The 18270-nt window shown below is 34.3% G+C and overlaps 1 protein-coding gene across 5 annotated transcripts in view; it reads right to left on the bottom strand.

Moving 5' to 3' along the window:
* The window catches only part of WDFY4 (WDFY family member 4), a 486698-nt gene that overhangs the window by 227085 nt on the left and 241343 nt on the right, over positions 1 to 18270 (bottom strand). For all 5 annotated transcript variants that reach the window (XM_031956283.1, XM_031956282.1, XM_012539778.3 and 2 more), the window contains 9 exons: positions 17730 to 17961; positions 16162 to 16307; positions 11443 to 11554; positions 9960 to 10150; positions 9291 to 9443; positions 7030 to 7103; positions 5623 to 5784; positions 3486 to 3577; positions 1833 to 1932 (listed from right to left, as the gene is read on the bottom strand). In XM_031956283.1, coding sequence (XP_031812143.1) covers positions 1833 to 1932; positions 3486 to 3577; positions 5623 to 5784; positions 7030 to 7103; positions 9291 to 9443; positions 9960 to 10150; positions 11443 to 11554; positions 16162 to 16307; positions 17730 to 17961 — 1262 coding nt within the window. The remainder of the gene's footprint in view (positions 1 to 1832; positions 1933 to 3485; positions 3578 to 5622; positions 5785 to 7029; positions 7104 to 9290; positions 9444 to 9959; positions 10151 to 11442; positions 11555 to 16161; positions 16308 to 17729; positions 17962 to 18270) is intronic.

The raw sequence follows: 18270 nt of genomic DNA on the forward strand, positions 1-18270 counted from the left end.
ACTGAACAAGTCTTGTATGAGGAAAAGAAATTTAGCTCACTGAAATAAGGAGTCACTGATTTCAGAAAAAGCTAAGGCATACAATGTTATAGGTTTTGGTTACAAAGACAACAGTGATAAAAATGACCTAAGAAAACTTCATGAATTAAAATACTTATTCATCAATATATTTTTAAAAAATGTTATTTGCAAGATGAATATATAGGTGATGCAATGGATAGAGCACCAGCTCCTGGAATCAAGAATCCCTGAGTTCAAATTTGGCTTCAGACACTTAGTAGCTATATGATCATGGGCAAGTCATTAACTCCTGATTGCTTCCAAAAAAAATTCTTATAGTGCAGTTTTATTATATTTCTGAGAGAGGAAGATTAACAGAATGGAGGTTGTATCTGAAAGATTTATGAAGTGCTGGTCAAAGACAATGACTGGATTTTTAACTATTTCTGAACATCACATTTCTACATAGTAAGCGTGACTTTACAAATATTTCCTTAGACAAATTTGGAGTTTTTATGGCAAATTCATCAAGTATTTTAGTTTTCATAGAATACTAAATACATTATAAAATGGTTAGTTTTTTCTTTCTTTCTTCCTCCCTCCCTCTCTCCCTTTCTTCCTCCCTCCCTCCCTTCCTCTCTCCTTTCTTTCTTTCTTTCTTTCTTTCTTTCTTTCTTTCTTTCTTTCTTTCTTTCTTTCTTTCTTTCTTTCTTTCTTTCTTTCATTCTTTCCTTTTTGTTGAGGCAATTTGGATTAAGTGACTTGTCCAGGGTCACACAGCTAGGAAGTGTTAAGTGTCTGAGTGTTAAGATTCTGATTAGAATCTGAATACCAGATTCTAACTTAGATTGTCCTGACTTGAGGGCTGGCATTCTATCCATTATACCAACTAGCTGCCCCAGGTTAATTTTCTTTAATTAAAAAATTTAAAGATGATGGAAAGAAATCTCAGACATCATTAATTCTACCCTTTTGGAGATAAGAAAAATGAGATCTAGAGAGGTTGTTCAATCTTTTCAATCATGTCCCCATTTGGGGTTTTCTTGGGAAAGATACTGAAGTGGTTTGCCATTGCTGTCTCCAGTGCATTCTACAGATAAGAAAACCGAGATAAACAAAGTGAAGTGACTTGCCCAGAGTCATGCAGTTAGTGTCTGGGGCTGGATTAGAACTCAGGAAGAGGAGTCTTTCAGACTGCATGTCTGGCCCTTTGCACACCATGGCACACCAAACTTCCCTCTAGAGAGGTTATGTGAGATAAATCAAGTCAACAAGCATGGCTGCCAGCTAAATGCCCGTTATACAAAGAAAGGCAACAAACAAGGGTATTGGGGAGCTTAACAATTATAAAGTCATGTAATGCAGTGGATAGAGAACTGGTCTCAGAGACAGAGAAACCTGGAACTCTCCCCTCTGACACACCTATCTATATCACCTGGATAAGTCACATAATCACTCAGTGTTCCAGGTGACTTTCAAAGATTCTATGTGGCAGAGCAGGAAGCACTCTAGATTGGGAAAAGTAATTTTACAGCAACAGCTTCTCTCCACAGATGAAATAAAAAGGAATGACAACAACTAAAGTGGGACTTAAGGGGGGGGAAAGACGATAAAAGGGTTTATTACAATTATATAAAATTTTCTTCCTCCTCCATTTTCAGAATATCTTAGGGCAAGGACTAGATTAGCCTGTTGGGAAAGTGTAATTTTCGTACTGACAGTGCTAGAAATATGTAGCAGAAATGTCAATCTTTTCATTAAGGAAACCACCTTCTTACTGTTCCATGTATGAATTAGCCACATGCTGGATCACCCTGCCCACTGTTACTTACTCTGAGGACAGATGAAATTTGTTGGAACAGATTACATCCAGCAGCATCTCGAGTAACTGGTTTCTGAGCCAGATCATTCTGCCAGATGTTTGGCTTCCGGCTACAAACAGAAAAGAGAAGAAACTAAAGTGAGATATCAGAATTCAGGCTTCAATAAGCAACTCAGAAAGGGAGACAGGTGGAGATAGGAGGGTCTAATCTGTGAATACAGAAGATGCTCCTACATTCCCTTTCAAGACATATATCTGAACTTGTTAGAAAGAAACTGTTATGGCAAGCAATTTGGAGAGGATTTGTCTTCCACAGCCTTGCTCCTATTTACCTGTCCAGTCTTATTTCCTATTGATCACTTTAATTCTCTCTCCATTCCTATAAACTGGCCATTTGGTAGTTCCCTGACTAATTTTTTTTCATTTCTCCCTATCACTTCTTTTCACAGAGGGATGGGGTCTGGAATACTCTTTTTCCCCCTCTCTTCTCCAAAGAATCCATAGCTTCATTGAAAGCCCACCTTAGATAACATCTCCTACTAGTAGCCTTTCCTGATTCCTTCCAATTCTTGGTATTCTAATCCTTTGGAAAATAATTTTCATGTAATTTGCCTTTAATTATCTATATACATATTGTATTCCCTACTTTCCCATAGAATATAATCTCCTTTAAGGCAAGCATTGCTTCAATTTTGTACTTATTTTCCCCATCTACAATACCTGGCACATAATAGATGCTTAACAAAATATTTGTGGATTGGAATTGAACCTTCAAGCACAGAATAATATTAGTAATTAAGTTAGCAACCAGTTTATCTATATTTTCACTTAAGACAGAATAAATGATGCTATATCTAAGTTATAACATTAGTAAACTAAGTTAGATATCAGAATAACTTTATGACCAAAAAAAGCATTTGAGAGAAAATACTAAATATTTGCCTTGTGGAAAAACACTTTTGATTCTTAGAAACAGATATAGAGGATCAATTCAAATTCAAATTTCAGCTCTGCCTGCCATGTGGTGTGTGCCATATGTATGTGTTTGTGTGGGGGAGGGAGAGACAGAGAGACAGAAATAGAGAGAGAGAGAGAAAGAGAGAAAGATACAGAGAAAGAACCATACACAGAGAGAGAGATAGAGAAGAGGTGGAAGAGAAAGGAAGAAAGTAAAGGGAGTGATAAAGGGAAAGAAAAAGAGGCAGATACACACACACAGACAGAGACACACAGAGAGAAAGAAAAACATGGAAAAAGAGAGTCAAAGAGAGAAGAAAGGAGGGAAGGAGGGAGAAAGGGAGGAAAGGAAAAAGTGAAAGAGGGAGGGAGGGATGAAAAGAAAGGAAGGAGGAAAGAAGAAAGGGAGGGAGGAAGGAAGGAAGAAAAGGATGGAGGGAGGGAGAAAGAGATGTTGGTAATTTATTTTGCTCTTCAGGCCCTCCTTATTTTATTTAACAATTAATATTGAATTTGATGGATAACAATGACAGACCAGAATCAAGCACCAGAAGCAAGATTTAAAGCTGGGTACTCTTACTATTGTGTTCTTCTGGTCCTACTTGTGATATTAAGTATTTTAGAGAAATTGTTAGAGTAAATATTGGATATGCTCTTATTGAGACTTCAATAATAATGAAAACCAACATGAAAAATATCATCTTACCTTCCATGAAGGAGTCCGAACTCTTGTCCATTCTAATCTGCTTTTCATTAACTGAAGAAGGTTTTAGAGTATAGACAATAAATAATCCAATCCTTCAACGAAACAAAAAGAGGGGCAGGGGAAGAAGGAAGTAAGAAATGTCACTGAAGTGTATCTTTTCGGGACATAGCAATGTTTTCTATTTAGGTTTAACTCATGTATAATTTGGGATCTCCCTTATATAATCAGAATGTGAAAATCACACAGTAATTTTGTAGAAATTTTCTAGAAAGACTTAACTAACTGTTGATCACCTAGATCACCTAGAATGGTGGGGGAAAGAAACAGTAATTTTCTTTGTGAATCGTATCAAGGATTTATTGGAAAATCAATATTGCTCTATCATATATGGTATAGAATAATTATTTCTTTGTTTCAAAAGTAAATTAAGGACATAACAGCTAAGTAGCTTAGTAGATAGCATGATGGACTTCAAATCAAGGAGACCTGAATTCAAATACTACCTTAGATGCTAATATAGATGATCTTGGTTTCAACCACAATTGGCCTCAGTTTCCCCAACTGAATATAATACACCATAGGATTGTTTTAAAGATCAAATAAAGCAATAGATTTACTTTACAAATCTTTAATCAGTATGTAAATGCCAGCTACAATTATTATAGTTATCATAATCATAGAGCATTATCAGAAGTAGTATACTGTGAACACTCAATTTATTCTTAGTGATGAGCTCAAGGACTTTATAATTTATTACCTGTGTGTCTTAGTCAAATCACTTAAATCTCCCAGCATCTCAGTTTCATTATTTTAAAAAATGGAAGGATTGTACTAGGTGAATACTAGTTTTTAAGCTACGATTCTGTGACCAACCCCCTTATTGAGGCTGAACTCATGGTCACATTTAGAATCCAATGGCATTTCCCTCCATTTCTGCAGAACTTATCAGTAGGTATAAGTCAAAATTTAATTCTTCATGATTTGAAGGAAAGGATAAGTAAAAAATGAATTATCTTTGGGAGTAAGGGGATTGTATGTTAAAGATGTTTCTAATGCCCCAAAGTTCCTTCAGATCCAGAGAATAGAGAATTGAATCTGGAATCAAGAAAACGAGTTCAAATTCTGCCCTTGACTTTTACTGAATATAAAAGTCATATGAAGTTAATGTAATTTTTTCATTGGTAAAACAGGAGATTCAAAGGGCATTCCTATTAATAATATTTATATTAATAACCTATTAAAGCTGGAATCTTGTAAACGTTGCTAATATAGCTAAATGAACCTACTGAGTTAATACCAATGTAGCTGCTGATGTGAGTGGAAAATGGTCAATAAAGTTGACCAGCTTGTACTAGATATAGTGCACTAGATATAGGAAGGAAGATATAGCAGTAGCAAATTAATCAGGAATTAAAGTTTTGTTGCCAATCAACTTGGAAAATGGCTATTCTGCTAATGGAGGTAAGTGACTAACTATTCATTATGGGCACTGACCTTCTTTCTTCCATTTGACTGTGAGCTTCTTGAGAACAAGAACTGTTGTTTGTCTTTCTGGGGCCTAATGGTTTTCTCACTCTTTTTCTCACTTGAATTTTGAATATTTCAAGTAAAACTAGAACTAATCCATGACAGCACTGCAAAGTTATCCACTATCTAAAGCAGAATGTGAGAGGGAAAATGATTCTACAAACAAAGTTAATGCTCATCCTGAAAATAGTGACCATGGAAATATGTATAGGAACAGAGATTATATAAAACCCTGGGAGGTCTGGGAATTCCAAAATCAGACTATCATTACAAAACGCAAATATTGTTCATAATGCCAGTTAATAATCTCAGCTCTTATTCAATAATAGTTCTGGACCAATTAATCAATAATTTAAATAACTAAGAAATTACTTACTGTTTAAGTTCTACAAAAATGAAATCTTACTGTCAAAAAAGAGCAAGTTGGTTTAACTTTATATTGTTAAAGTATTGAACTGATTAACTGTTAACTCATTAATGACATTTTAGTAGCTAATACACATGGTTGCTGTGAGGTGAAAATGAGATCATATATGTGCATATAACCAACATTAAAGTTCTTTTTGTTAGTTATAACTCTTTCTATTATTATTATTATTATTATCATTACCTAACAACATCCTGGGTGTTGAAATGTCTCTTCAGCAAATGACCCAGAATGGAAATGATGGTGGAGATCTTGGTGGGACTGAGAGTGGGGTCATTAAAGAGGAAAAGCAACCTGGGTATCAGTTGTACCCGGTGAGCAATTTCAGCATTCCGGGCTCCTTCCCTGGTGAGAAAGGCAAAGAGACAGTAAAAGCTTTTACTGGAAAGAGCCAAATTTTCTGCATTTCTGCTAAAAAGGTTTGCAGACTCTGCTTTTCCACGGACCTTTGACTTCTGATGATTTCTTGGCAACCTCTCAAAACAATGTCAGACATTCATTGAATATGTGTCTGTTATCAAAAACCAAAGTCTGCACTGGGACACTCCTCTACTTCTTCCTTTTCACTCCCCGGAAACTGCCATGTTTTAGAGAGTTCAAACAAAAGCCCTAATTATTGACTTTTAAATCTGTACATCAGTGGAAACAAATGTAGATCACATAAAGCTCACAACAAAGGCATTAGACATGTAATGTAATCTCTAACACCACTTTGCCAATAGCCTAGAAACTATCGGCATTCTTCAGTGAGTTTGTCTGAGTGTACGCCTTGTTCATTCTTTTGAAACCACAAAGTGAATTAGTTCATGTTATCTTAAAGTCAAAATTTTAAAATAATTCTAGTACTAACATCCTTTTCTTCAGGATGTTCATGAATTCAGTTTCCCATAAAATATTCTCACTCTAAGAAAATAACTCCCCCTATAAAAAGTAAACAGATTAATTCTTTTTTCCCTTTCACTCAAGTTGCATTACACACGATGGCCAACATAGTCAAGAAACAACAGAGATAGAAAATTCCCAATTTTGTGCATGATTTTCACTTGTCAAGTCAAAAATAAAAATAAGTGATGAATTCATAGGATCCAGTCATGGGTCTTCTTGTCTTCCTGATTAGGATGAGTCCTTGCAAGTTACTTAAAAGGGAATGAACCATAGAAGTACAAAGGTAAAGGTCAGTAAGGTATAAAGAGCTGGCACCCTACAACATGAGGGGTTCTAGACGTAAATTGTTTCCACAGCCTGTTAGAGTTAGCCAGTAGTCTGTGGTTGTTTGTCCTTCTCGAAGAGGTCTATGACATCAGGGATGTGATGCCATGATATTCAAGTGAATTGGTTTTGAGAAAGAAAGGACTGTGCAAGGTCACCTATCTCAATTTCTCAGTGGTAAAATATAGATCAAGACAACTGGAGATGAGATTGAAGTCAGCGTAACACAATAGGATTACTACATTTCTTTTTGTTCACTAAACACAATGGGATGCTGACCTTCTGGTTCTCCCTGAAAAAGACTCATTTACTCCTGATAACTCCTATCAAAATTGGTGACTAAAATTTTAAGTTGTAGGAAGTTCTCGTTGCATATCCTACCTTGGTGACTGAAAAATGTCTATGAAATGAGAAAAGAGGGCAACGTCCAGATTTTCTGATGTGTTCATCCAGAGCTGAAAGAAAGAAAAATGTACTTTGAAACATAATGCTTTATCAAAACATATTTTTGTAAAAAGGGGGGTTGGTGGGGGAACCTACAAAGCTTTTCAGAATTCCATGGTTACCATTTAGAAATTATAAGAAATATACAGAACTGTTCATACTTTGGACTGAGTAATATTATTGATGGGCTTATAATCAAGACAATCACAGTAAAAAAGAAATGTCTCCCCGACCATTATCATAAATATTCATTGCAACACCTTTTTTAAACTATAAAACAAAATAGGTGTCCCTCATTTGGGGAATGATTAAACAAAGTATGAGATAGGAATGTGATAGATTATTATGGCACCATAAAAATAACAAATATGATAAAATAGAGGAAGAATTTTTTTTACTGTATAGGAACTTATGTAGACTAAAGTAAATAGAAGCATGAGAGAGCAAAATGAACAATTTTATACATAAAAACTATTAAAAGGAAATGTAATGATGAGTGTGATGACCTATCTTGATTCAAGAAAACTGATGGTATATGTTTCTTTTCTCAAAAGAGAGGGATGAGAGGTGATAGAAGGTAGCATAGATGAAGAATATTGTTAGACATGGTTACTATATCTCTTGGACTTCTGTAAATGATTTTCTTACTTATAAATTAGTATTCAATGTCTATGTTTGTGGAAGAATATTAACAGGAAATAATTGTAATATAAAAGCAAATGGGATCAGTAAAACTTCAAAGTGGAAAGTCATGAATCAAAAATAATCTTTTATACTGTTTAAAGCACCAACTAATTTAAGCATATAAATAATCCAGGAAATATAGGTACAGTGGACTGGTAGATAAAACATAATAAGATGGAAAGTCCAAGATCCTTTTGCCCTACTCTCATCTTCATTACGATCTTTTGTGTGCCTGTGAACTAACAAGTTCCTTTTCTTTGAATTAGTTTTTCTATCTATAAATCGTTAATCATCATTAATCATTAAGTGTTAATTTGTAATCATAAATCTTGGTATCATAAATCTGCTCACTTCACAGAGCTGCTAGAAGTACAAACAGATCTATAAAATGCATTGAAATCCTTTAAGTATCACTTGAGTAGCACTATGGGTATCATTTAGATTACTTCAGTTCACCAAAAAAAAAAAAAAATCCAAAAGTATAATTGGTCTCTATGGGACAGACTAGATTTTCTGGTATTAGGTCTCTTCTACCTCCCATTTCTCCTCCTTGTGCTTACCCCCTCCCAAAGTTCCTCTTAGAGGGATCTTTTCCATGTATATATTTAAAACATTGAGAAAACCAAGGTTACTCATTTTGGCAATCTATACAGATAGATTGTAATATTAGAAAGTTTATATGTTAGATTTTACCTTCTCCACTGACTACTGACTGACCTCTCTTCCCTTCTTGAAATCTCAATTAAAATCCTATCTATCACTGGAAGCTTTTCCCAACTCATCGTAATTCTAGACCCTTTCCTCTCTTACATATTTCCTATTTATCCTGTATGTAGTTTGCTTTCTATATATTTATCTGTATGTCATCTCCCCTATCAGATGATAAACTCCTCAAGGGCAGAGACTGTCTTTTGCCCTTTTTCACTGAAAAAATCTCATAATGGCAAAAACCAAAATTTAAAAGGAAAGAAAAGGAAGTAATCATGGATATGGTATAATCATTTCTCTCAATTAAGATGTGGTGAAATTACTCTGCCTTATTACTGAAGGAAAGGGGGAAAGAGGAAGGAGTGAAAATGTTTCTAATCCTATAAATCCATGTGATTTTTATTACTGTAATTGCCCCCAGATTATCCTACTAATATAGTCTTCAGGATTCATTTCCCATGGTAGGAATTGAGGATTGTTGAGGATTATTGGATGAGGAAAAGAATTTCAAGATTTCTATTAATCCTGTTAAACCTTAAAACTTTACTAAGATTTGTCAGATACCCTGTATTATTTATTACAAGCTTACCAGTCATCAACAGGCATGAAAACTCCATTGTTTATGTTGATAAAATCATGAATCTATAAAGTTTTTGTAGGTATTTATTAAATAATGGCATTTATTTTCTAAGAATTTATCAAATTTGCATAATAACACCAAGCTTGAGCATTCTCTTGCTCTCTTCTCACTATTTCTCTTTGCTATAGCAACACTTTCAATAGAAAACTATTTTCCCCTAATTTACCTCAAAATTACAGAGAACATCCTGGAATATGCCAAGATTTGTAATTGTTGAAGATCCAAAGCCCAACTCAACAGTGCCGGCAATAGAAAGGATCAGCTGAAAAATTCTGTTGTTCAGTAGTTTTATTTTCTTCTTTAGGAGCAATGTCAATATCTGAAAAAGTGAAGAAATATTTATTCTTACAACAAGATCTAATTTACCCCTTGATAAATATATCTTTCCTTATATTTTCTCTTTTTTTCCTTTATGCCTTTTTGTAGATACACGGTTTGTGGCTTTATTCATTCCTTCAAAATCTTTGGCACAGTCAAATTTCAACAAGGAAAATATATTACCATCTTTACTATTTCACCTTGAGGACCAAAAGACCCATTCTTCTGACTTGCAAATAGAGTGTTCTCTATGTGTTGCTCCCTTCTATTAAAATGTGAGCCCCTTAAGAACAGGGACTGTCTTGTTTTTCTATTTGTATCTTCCGTACTTACCACAGTGCTCTGTAATGAGAAACTGCTTAATATTTTTAATCATTTGCTCACTCACTCATTCATTTATCCATCACCTAGACTTGAGGAACCATCAAAATGCTTTTGCTCTCATTCACATAATCAAGAAGGCACTTTATTGCTACATCACTTTGATTTTCAAGGGGAAAATTTGACGCTTTATTACCTTGTATCCATGGATGTGTTTCATGAGGTTGTCACACATGGCACTGCTGCTCAGGACAGAGTGGAGAACTTTAATGGCAGCATACATGGTATGGTCATCTGTAGCCAGTGAAATCATTCCAAGGAGAATGGCAGGTCCACCAATGAAGTTCAGGCTGTTGGCAGCAGGGCTGGAATGGAACACTCTTACTCCTAAGGAAAATTCAAGGCTATGTTATCACTTTCCACTTCAGCACTGTGAAAAATTATCTAGTGACCTAAGAGAGCCAATGAAAAGTCCAAAAACTTTTTTTGCAAAGATGGCATTCACAGAATCTCAAGAGTCAGGATATAGTTTAGCATCTATTTACCATAACCTATAAATGAGTGAGGATTCCCTTCTACAAAATACCCAATAATTGACCATTCAGTCTCTGCTTGAAAACTTTCAATGAAGAAAGACCAACATCTAGCAAGGCAGTCCAATCCACTTTGGGTTTCTCCAAGTTTTGGAAGTTTTTCTTCAAATCAAGCCCAAGTGTTTCATTGCAACTTCTATCCATTTCAGAATATCCATGAAGAAGTGGGAGCCAGTAATATGAACTGACCAGAGCACTGGCAATGAGATGCTTTTCCCTCTTCTCAACAAGAGTAAAATGAGGAATATAGTGACATCCATGGCCAATATATTGTTTTGTATTGCTTAACTGAGTTATTTCATTACAAGTGACAGTTCTGTAAGAGCTTAAGATCACTAAGAAGTGAAAGAACAGGGAATGGATAGGAAATAACCAGATGAAAAAATTCCCTCTTCTATCACAAAGCAGCAGCCCTTTCCAACTTAGAACTTTGGAGCATTTTCTGATGGTCTATACATTAAGTGACTTGCCCAGCATCACATAGTCAATCTAGATCAAAGGCAGTACTTAAACCCAGATCTTTCTACCTGCAATGCTAGCTTTTTTTATACACTCTGACATAGTGTCTCATAAAGTGACACCGTTTTAAAAAAAGAATCATTAAAAATTTGTTTCAAAAATGAAAGGAGGCAAATGGGATTCATGGTAAGAATTAATGAAAAAGGTGCTTTTTATTTGGATCTAAAGAGAAATGCAGGGTTTGATTTATGGATATTGATAAGAACTGAAGACTAGTGAGACAGTTACTTAATTTTAACTCAAAGTTTGGATTTCATTACATTTCTAAACTATCTATCTAGATATATTTTTTATCATCTTAGTGAAATTTTATGCTTTCCTGTTAATAGAACACTATTTTATAGGGGGGGGGGTAAGTGGATTCATGTGTAAAAATGTTTTCAAAGTTTAAAATATTTAGCCTAGAGTCCACTGAACATTTTTTTTTCAGATAGCAAGATAATAAAATAATGAGAAATTTTGATTAGTTTCCATTAGCAACCTCATTCACCTGATATATCTTTTTATTCAGAACCCTCAAAGGTCTTCATTCCCAGAACTTGTTTTCAATTCATCTGATATACATACCTAACTGACCCACAGCAACTGCTCCAATGGTACGAAGGGGACCTGAAAGGTGTCCAGCAGAATTTCTTACCAAGAAAACTGGCATAGAATTGTCCCGGGAGGAAATGTTCATCTAAGGAAATCACAAATAATGCTAAATAAGTATATGACGATTTTGAAAGGGAAAGAGGGAAACTTCAGGAGAAATTAGTTTTGTGTTTTTTTTTTTTTTTTTTAATTTTTAACCTCACTGGAAAAGTCAGACAAGGAAAGATTAACTTGAGCCTTGTAATGAATACTGAAGTCTAAACTCAAGTCCAAGGATATTTGAACATCTGGATTAATTACTATAATGATAATTAAGTGCTTTCAATGTCTTAAATCTTTTATTCATTCAAACTTTTAGGATCTTTTTGTGAAGCTGAATTGGACTTTGGAATATGAGCTATGACTGCTATTTCAAGGTCTGTCAACTTTTGGATTGGAGTGGGTAAGGCATCAAGGGTATTCTAATATATTATCTAATCTGCTTGTTCTGTTCCACCCAATTTTATAAAAGTATTTCATTACAAGTTATATAATAGCTTCAGGTGAGAAGAAAGAAGGGACGTTGCCATGTTCTAAATCTGAAAACATTTATGTTTCTTTTACATACTGGATATAACTGGTATATAGCTAGCATGTTATCAAGCAGGACAGAGGCACATGTTCAATCCCCAAGTAAGACAGTTGTAATAAATCAAACAATTAACAATGATGACAATAGCTAGCATTTGTGTAGTGATTTGTAAATTTTTTTAAGTTATAAAACACTTAAAAAATCTCATTTTTTCTTCACAATGACCCTGGGAGATAAGTAATGTTATTTTCTTTTTTGTATAGATGAGGAAACTTAGATGGGCATTTAATATTACTTACCAAGTGTCACATAGCTGATACTCCTCTAGGACCAGATTTGGAATTATATCTTCTTAGCTCCATATCCAATACTCCATTCACCTAGCTATCTATTTGCCAAGTACTATACATAGTGTATAATGTGTTATTTGCCTTACCATGTGCAACTGTGTGCTATATGCCAAGTATATGTGTATATATATATATATATATATATAGTGTATATACATATACATGTATGTATAATAGTATGTGTGTATGTATATACTACAATATTATTTCCTAAGCAAAAGTATCTGCTTTCAGGTAACTTAAATTTTATTGAGAGGGGAAACAACATTTATGTGTTTTATATTTCTTCAATATATGCAAAATAAATACAAAATTTTCAAGAGTTCAGCTAGTAATGCATTGGACTGGGTGCTGGAACTACAGTTTGGAAGACTTGAGTTTAAGACAGTTACTAGCTGTATGACCCTGGGAAAGTAATTTCCTCATTTGTAAAATGACCTGGAGAAGTAAATGGTAAACTATTCCAGTATCCTTACCAAGAAATCCCCAAATAAGGTTATAAAGAATAAGACACAACTGAAATCACTGAAAAACAACAATTTTCTGGGAGGAATACAGAGTGAGAAGAACAGAATCTGCTGTTGGAAATGGTACTTGAGGAGAACACTATGAAAAATGTTATGATATAGTAGAGAGGGGGCTGGATTTAGGGTATGAAGAATCCGAATTTGAATCTTACCCAAAACATTGCTAAGTTACCCTCAGAGAATCACTTAATCTGCCCCATTCCACCCCAATTTGTTTGCCCAGGTATAAAATGGAATAATGTTGCACTCACTTCACAGAGTCGTTGTGAGGCTCAAATAACATAATATTTATTAAGTGTGAGCTGTGCCACAGAACTCCTTAAAAGAGAGACTAGGCAGGGTAATGTAAATGGATAAATATAAATGCATTTGCCATTGATTTTTAAACCACCCAAAGCAAAACTTTATACTACATTTTGTTTACAATATACTTTTATATGCATTATACCATTTGAATTTCAAACTCTGTAATTTGGGTAATATATGATTGATTGTCCCTTTTTCATAAATAAGAGAAATTCAGAAAGATCCTAGTCTGATATCACACAGATACTAGAGATAGGACTTATATTACAATTTTCTGATTCAAGTAGATACTCATTCCTCTAAATCATATTTGTTACTTCTGACTCAATATGGAGTCAATAAAGTTATAGAAGAAGGAACTTACTATTGCTATTTTCCATTAGAAATGTAAATTTGTTACACTCATTTTATCTCCTTCCTTGAACTTGATTTTTCTAGCATTTAATTATGGAGTATTTAGTTCTGTAATAATTGATTTGTCTGTTAACATATTGAATCCCTCTCATTACAATGTAAGTTCCTTGATAGTAGGGATCATCTCATTTTTGTATTTATATCCCCAGTATCCAGCACAATTACTGGTGCCTAGTAGAATGCTTAATAAATTCTTGTTGATTTTAAATGACAGGTGATCTGTATTTTCAGTTAGATAGGAAAAAAAATCAATGAAGAGAGAAAAACTCTTCCTGACTACAGACTTGGTATTCTATCTACTGTGCCATCTACCTGTCCCATTACACTATTTGCCAAAGATTGGACCATCCCATCATAAATATAGGGTAGAAAATTAAAAAATGGATTGTGCTTCTTTTTACTCATCATAGTGGAGTTTATCATAGAGAAAAGACACAGACTACTTATTTACTGACTCTACTTTTATGTTGACTCACTTATGGCTAAATATAGCCAAAAAATCTTTTTAATAATTGCAGAATTAATTTATTTTCTCTGAAGTACTTGGGATTTAAACTGATCTAAGTCTAGCATGAACCACCAGAGCTGACCCAACAGTGGAGATCTTACCTAATTCTAACTCAAATTCAGTGAAATTAGAACAGAAATGAACTAACTAGCTTTACAATAATCCTTTTTGCAAGTCGTTATTTTAGAATGATGACAATATCATTTAGATTGTTATTCCTTTCATTTTTCATCTTGATAACTATGAAAGTTAAGATGAAGCTAAAATCAACGTGATTATGGCAGCTAGATGGCACTGGCGTTCTGGCCCTGGAGTCAAAAGGAACTGAGTTCAAATGTGGCCTCAGACACTTAACACTTCCTAGTTGTGTGACTCTAGGCAACTCATTTAAACCCAATTGCTTTTCAAAAATAAATAAAGCAAAATGAAAGTGATTTTTAAATATCAGGGAAAAGAGGCAAAATGACAGGGAATAAAACTGTTAGTTATTTTCCAGTCATGAAGGCTATGAATAAATTTAGATTGGTACAAGATTTTATAAACTTTGAAAATCATCTCTGAAAATGAAAATGAAAGAAAAATACCAATAAATTGAAATCATTTAAAAATCTTTTTCAAACTAATTTTCAATCAGCCCTGAGTTAATTAGAAAAAAAATTCTCCAATATCTACCACAATTGTAATAGGAGTCTAATTGCTTAGAAAAAATCATCTGTCCCAGCACTACATATATCTCCATTTTTCTCCATTTTTTTTCACTTCTTAATCCCTTGCAACCTAACTTCTGATTTCAACACTCAACTGAAACTATTCTCTCCAAACTCATCATTGCTTTCTTAATTGTCCTAGTCTCTTTGCTGGCCTGTAGTCCTGCATCAGGAACAATCTATTAGGTATTTTGGACAAGGCGTCCCAAAATCATCTCAAACCCAAAATGTCTAAAACAGAACTCATTACCTTTTCCTCCAAAACCATGTTTTCCCTGACTTTTTTGTATCTGTCAAGCATATCATCATACTTCCAGCTATCCAGGTTTGCATCCTCTGAATAATTCTCAATTTTTTTTTCTCTAACACTGAGTTCAAAACCTGGCTTTAACTTCCACATAGCTAAATCTTCTTGACAAATCTTGTCAAATCTTCTTGACATTTGCAACTTTAATATCTATCCCCTTTTATCTACCAATATAGACTAAATCTCTATCACTTCTCAGAATTATTGAAATAGCCTCCTAATTGGTCTTCCTTCATCTAGTTGTTCACCTCTCCAATTCATGCTTGATGCAGCTCCCAAGTCATAGCCTTAAATCATAGATCTGCTCATTCTTCCACTGCAGAAGTTAAAGTGGATCCTAGGATCAGATTCCATTATTTGGAATTTAAGTCAGTTTACATTCTAGCTCCACCTTAACTTTCCAGACATAGTATGTTATAATCCTTCACTCATTCTGGGTCCAACCAAAGGGACCTATATGCTTTCCCTCATCCATTACATTCCATCTCCCATTTATTTGCATGCCTTTATAAGGCCATTATTTATGTCTGGAGGCATAATTCCTTGTAATTTGTCCATTTTTAGAATGCCTAGATTCCTTCAACACTTAGCTGAAACACCTTCTCCCATAGAAGGTCTTTCCTGGATCCTCACTTTCTAGCAGCTCTTCTCCCCACATCCCCTCTCCAACCCCAAAATTGTTTTAACTTTAGCTTATTTTGTATCCGCCTATATGTGAATTCTTTATTTCTCCAGAAAGGATGTAATTATTTGATAGGTACAATTTCCTTGTTGTTTTTGAACTCTAACCCTTTGCACAGTGGCTGGCATACAGTCAGCACTTAATAAATACTTGGCTCTTGATCAATTTTTCCTCATTTAATTCTTGATGTTTGTGTGTCTGGGTGCATGCATGTAAACATAGATTAATTTCGATACTATAAAAATAAAAAGTCAAGAAAATAAAATCATAATTGTGGATCTAAAATTAAACAAAAAAGACATTGAAGACAGAAAAGTTACCTCTTTGGCGATCAGGCGGCTATCAACCTCATTATAAATATTCTTGATCTCTGCCACGTTTGTGAGGGATGAACTAGCTACATTAAGCCCAAAGGAAATTCGTTCCTCCAAAACAAGAGTCATGGCTTCACAGCCAACATCCTCACCTAAAATGAAGTGCTCAAAATCATTCCAATGTTCTCGTTACATGTTGTACTTTATAGACTGATTGATGATTACTTTCCTCGTTATATAAGGTTAATTATTGTCACATAGATTTAGGGATGTAAGAGATCCAAGAGGTTATGTAGTCCAACCTCTTCTTTTTACAGATGAAGAAACCAAGGAATAAATTGTTATCTAAGGCCACATAAGTAATATCAAAACTGCGATTTGGATGCAGATTTTCAAATTTCTATTCAAAAATCAAATCTAGTGTGATTTCTATTATCCCCTACTTACTCTATTAGTTTCATTTTATAGATAGGAAATTAATTCATAGAGGAGGTAAATTATCCATTTTGCATACACTGAATTCATAACCAATGACAAACAAGTCACCTCATTCAAACTGGTAAGCTCAGGCATTCTGTTTTTGGAGATAAGTTGTGGAAAAATCACTTAAGAATGACCTTGTCATTAAAAATCTCTATTATCTGGAGCTACTCTCACATAAAACAAAGTATAAAATAATGAGCAAACTGAAGAACCTCAGTATTATAAACTCAGGGCAATGAGATTTATAGCTTTTAAAAGCTATTGTCTATCTACTCATACTGGAAAATGAAACTTTAAATGAAATTTTGAGACTGAAATCTGTTTAAATGTTACCATAGAAGTATGGCATGAGAGTGAAAGTTATTTTGTTTTGTTTTGTGCTGTTTTGTTTTCAAAATTATTACCAGACCATGGTACACTAATCTGGATTTTTAATCTGTGTTTCTCTAAATGCTAATTCTCTTGAGTATCACAAGAGAAATTCAGATAGATCTCGTGATACAAGATCTATATGCCAAGAGGTCAGATAAATCAACAGACGATCTTTATAGAAAAATCTTTTTACATTGTTTGAGATGAAGGAAAGAGCCACCCTTTACTAGGTAGTGGGCTTTAGTGGGCAGATTTATTTCTTCATCTTTCCAGCAGGGATTTGACCCCCATGACTTTCTAGCGCATAGAGAGAGATGCTCTCCCTACTTGAACAGCCAACAATCAATAATGAGAATGTGAATGTTTTGTCTGCCTGTTTAATAATTGAAGATAACAGCATACTTTAGTTAAAAAGCTTCTTCATTAAAAGGAATGCAACTTATTTATCGCTCTCTTGCTTGTCCATTCTCTCTCTCCCGATGTATTATACCACTCCATTATGTGATGCTATATATTTGAAATCCATAGGATGTTACCATTTCCTTTTCTTTTCCTTTTTGCGTTGTGTTGTAAATATGTAATGCTCCAGTTACAAAGGTCTTCCTTAATGACTCACCCACACTAAGTTCAGTCTTCATAAATACAATATAAATAACTGTATGTCAATTAGAAAAATAATAAGAGGCAGCAAATGCCCCATAGATCAAAATATAGCATACCCTGGACTTTCACAGCTTGGAAGTTGCCACAGTATCTTGGGCCAAGTTTATTAATAACTTCCAGAGTTTCTTTGGAAATTGCTTCCTCAAGCAAGTAGGTAGGGCCAACTCGCCATATTAAAGATGTTTTCTGTTTCCAGACTTGAGGAGTACCTATATATCCATAAACATCAATGAAAGATGAAGGATCCATTGAAAGGAAAGAGCCTGGTAAGGCTTGGATGTACAGCATCTGTAAGAAAAGAGGATAAAATGTCACTAGACTGAGGAAATTTCTCCAAATTTCTCCATTTAGCATTTATCTTCACCAGGTGAAACAACATTTTCCAAACATATTATACTATTTGAGAATACTTTGGAAAGTCTGGAATGCTTAACTCTCAAAAACTTCCTTGGCAACAAATAATTAAAGGAATAAATATGAAAAGTTATTTATTAAATATTTACAATGGACCAGGTGAAACTCATCCTTTGAAATCTAACTTAAGTTATATCTTCCCAAAAAATCGTGCTACTACTCCAGACCACATTGATCTTTTCT

The sequence above is a fragment of the Sarcophilus harrisii genome, chromosome 2, assembly GCF_902635505.1.
Source record: "Sarcophilus harrisii chromosome 2, mSarHar1.11, whole genome shotgun sequence".
Taxonomy (NCBI): domain Eukaryota; kingdom Metazoa; phylum Chordata; class Mammalia; order Dasyuromorphia; family Dasyuridae; genus Sarcophilus; species Sarcophilus harrisii.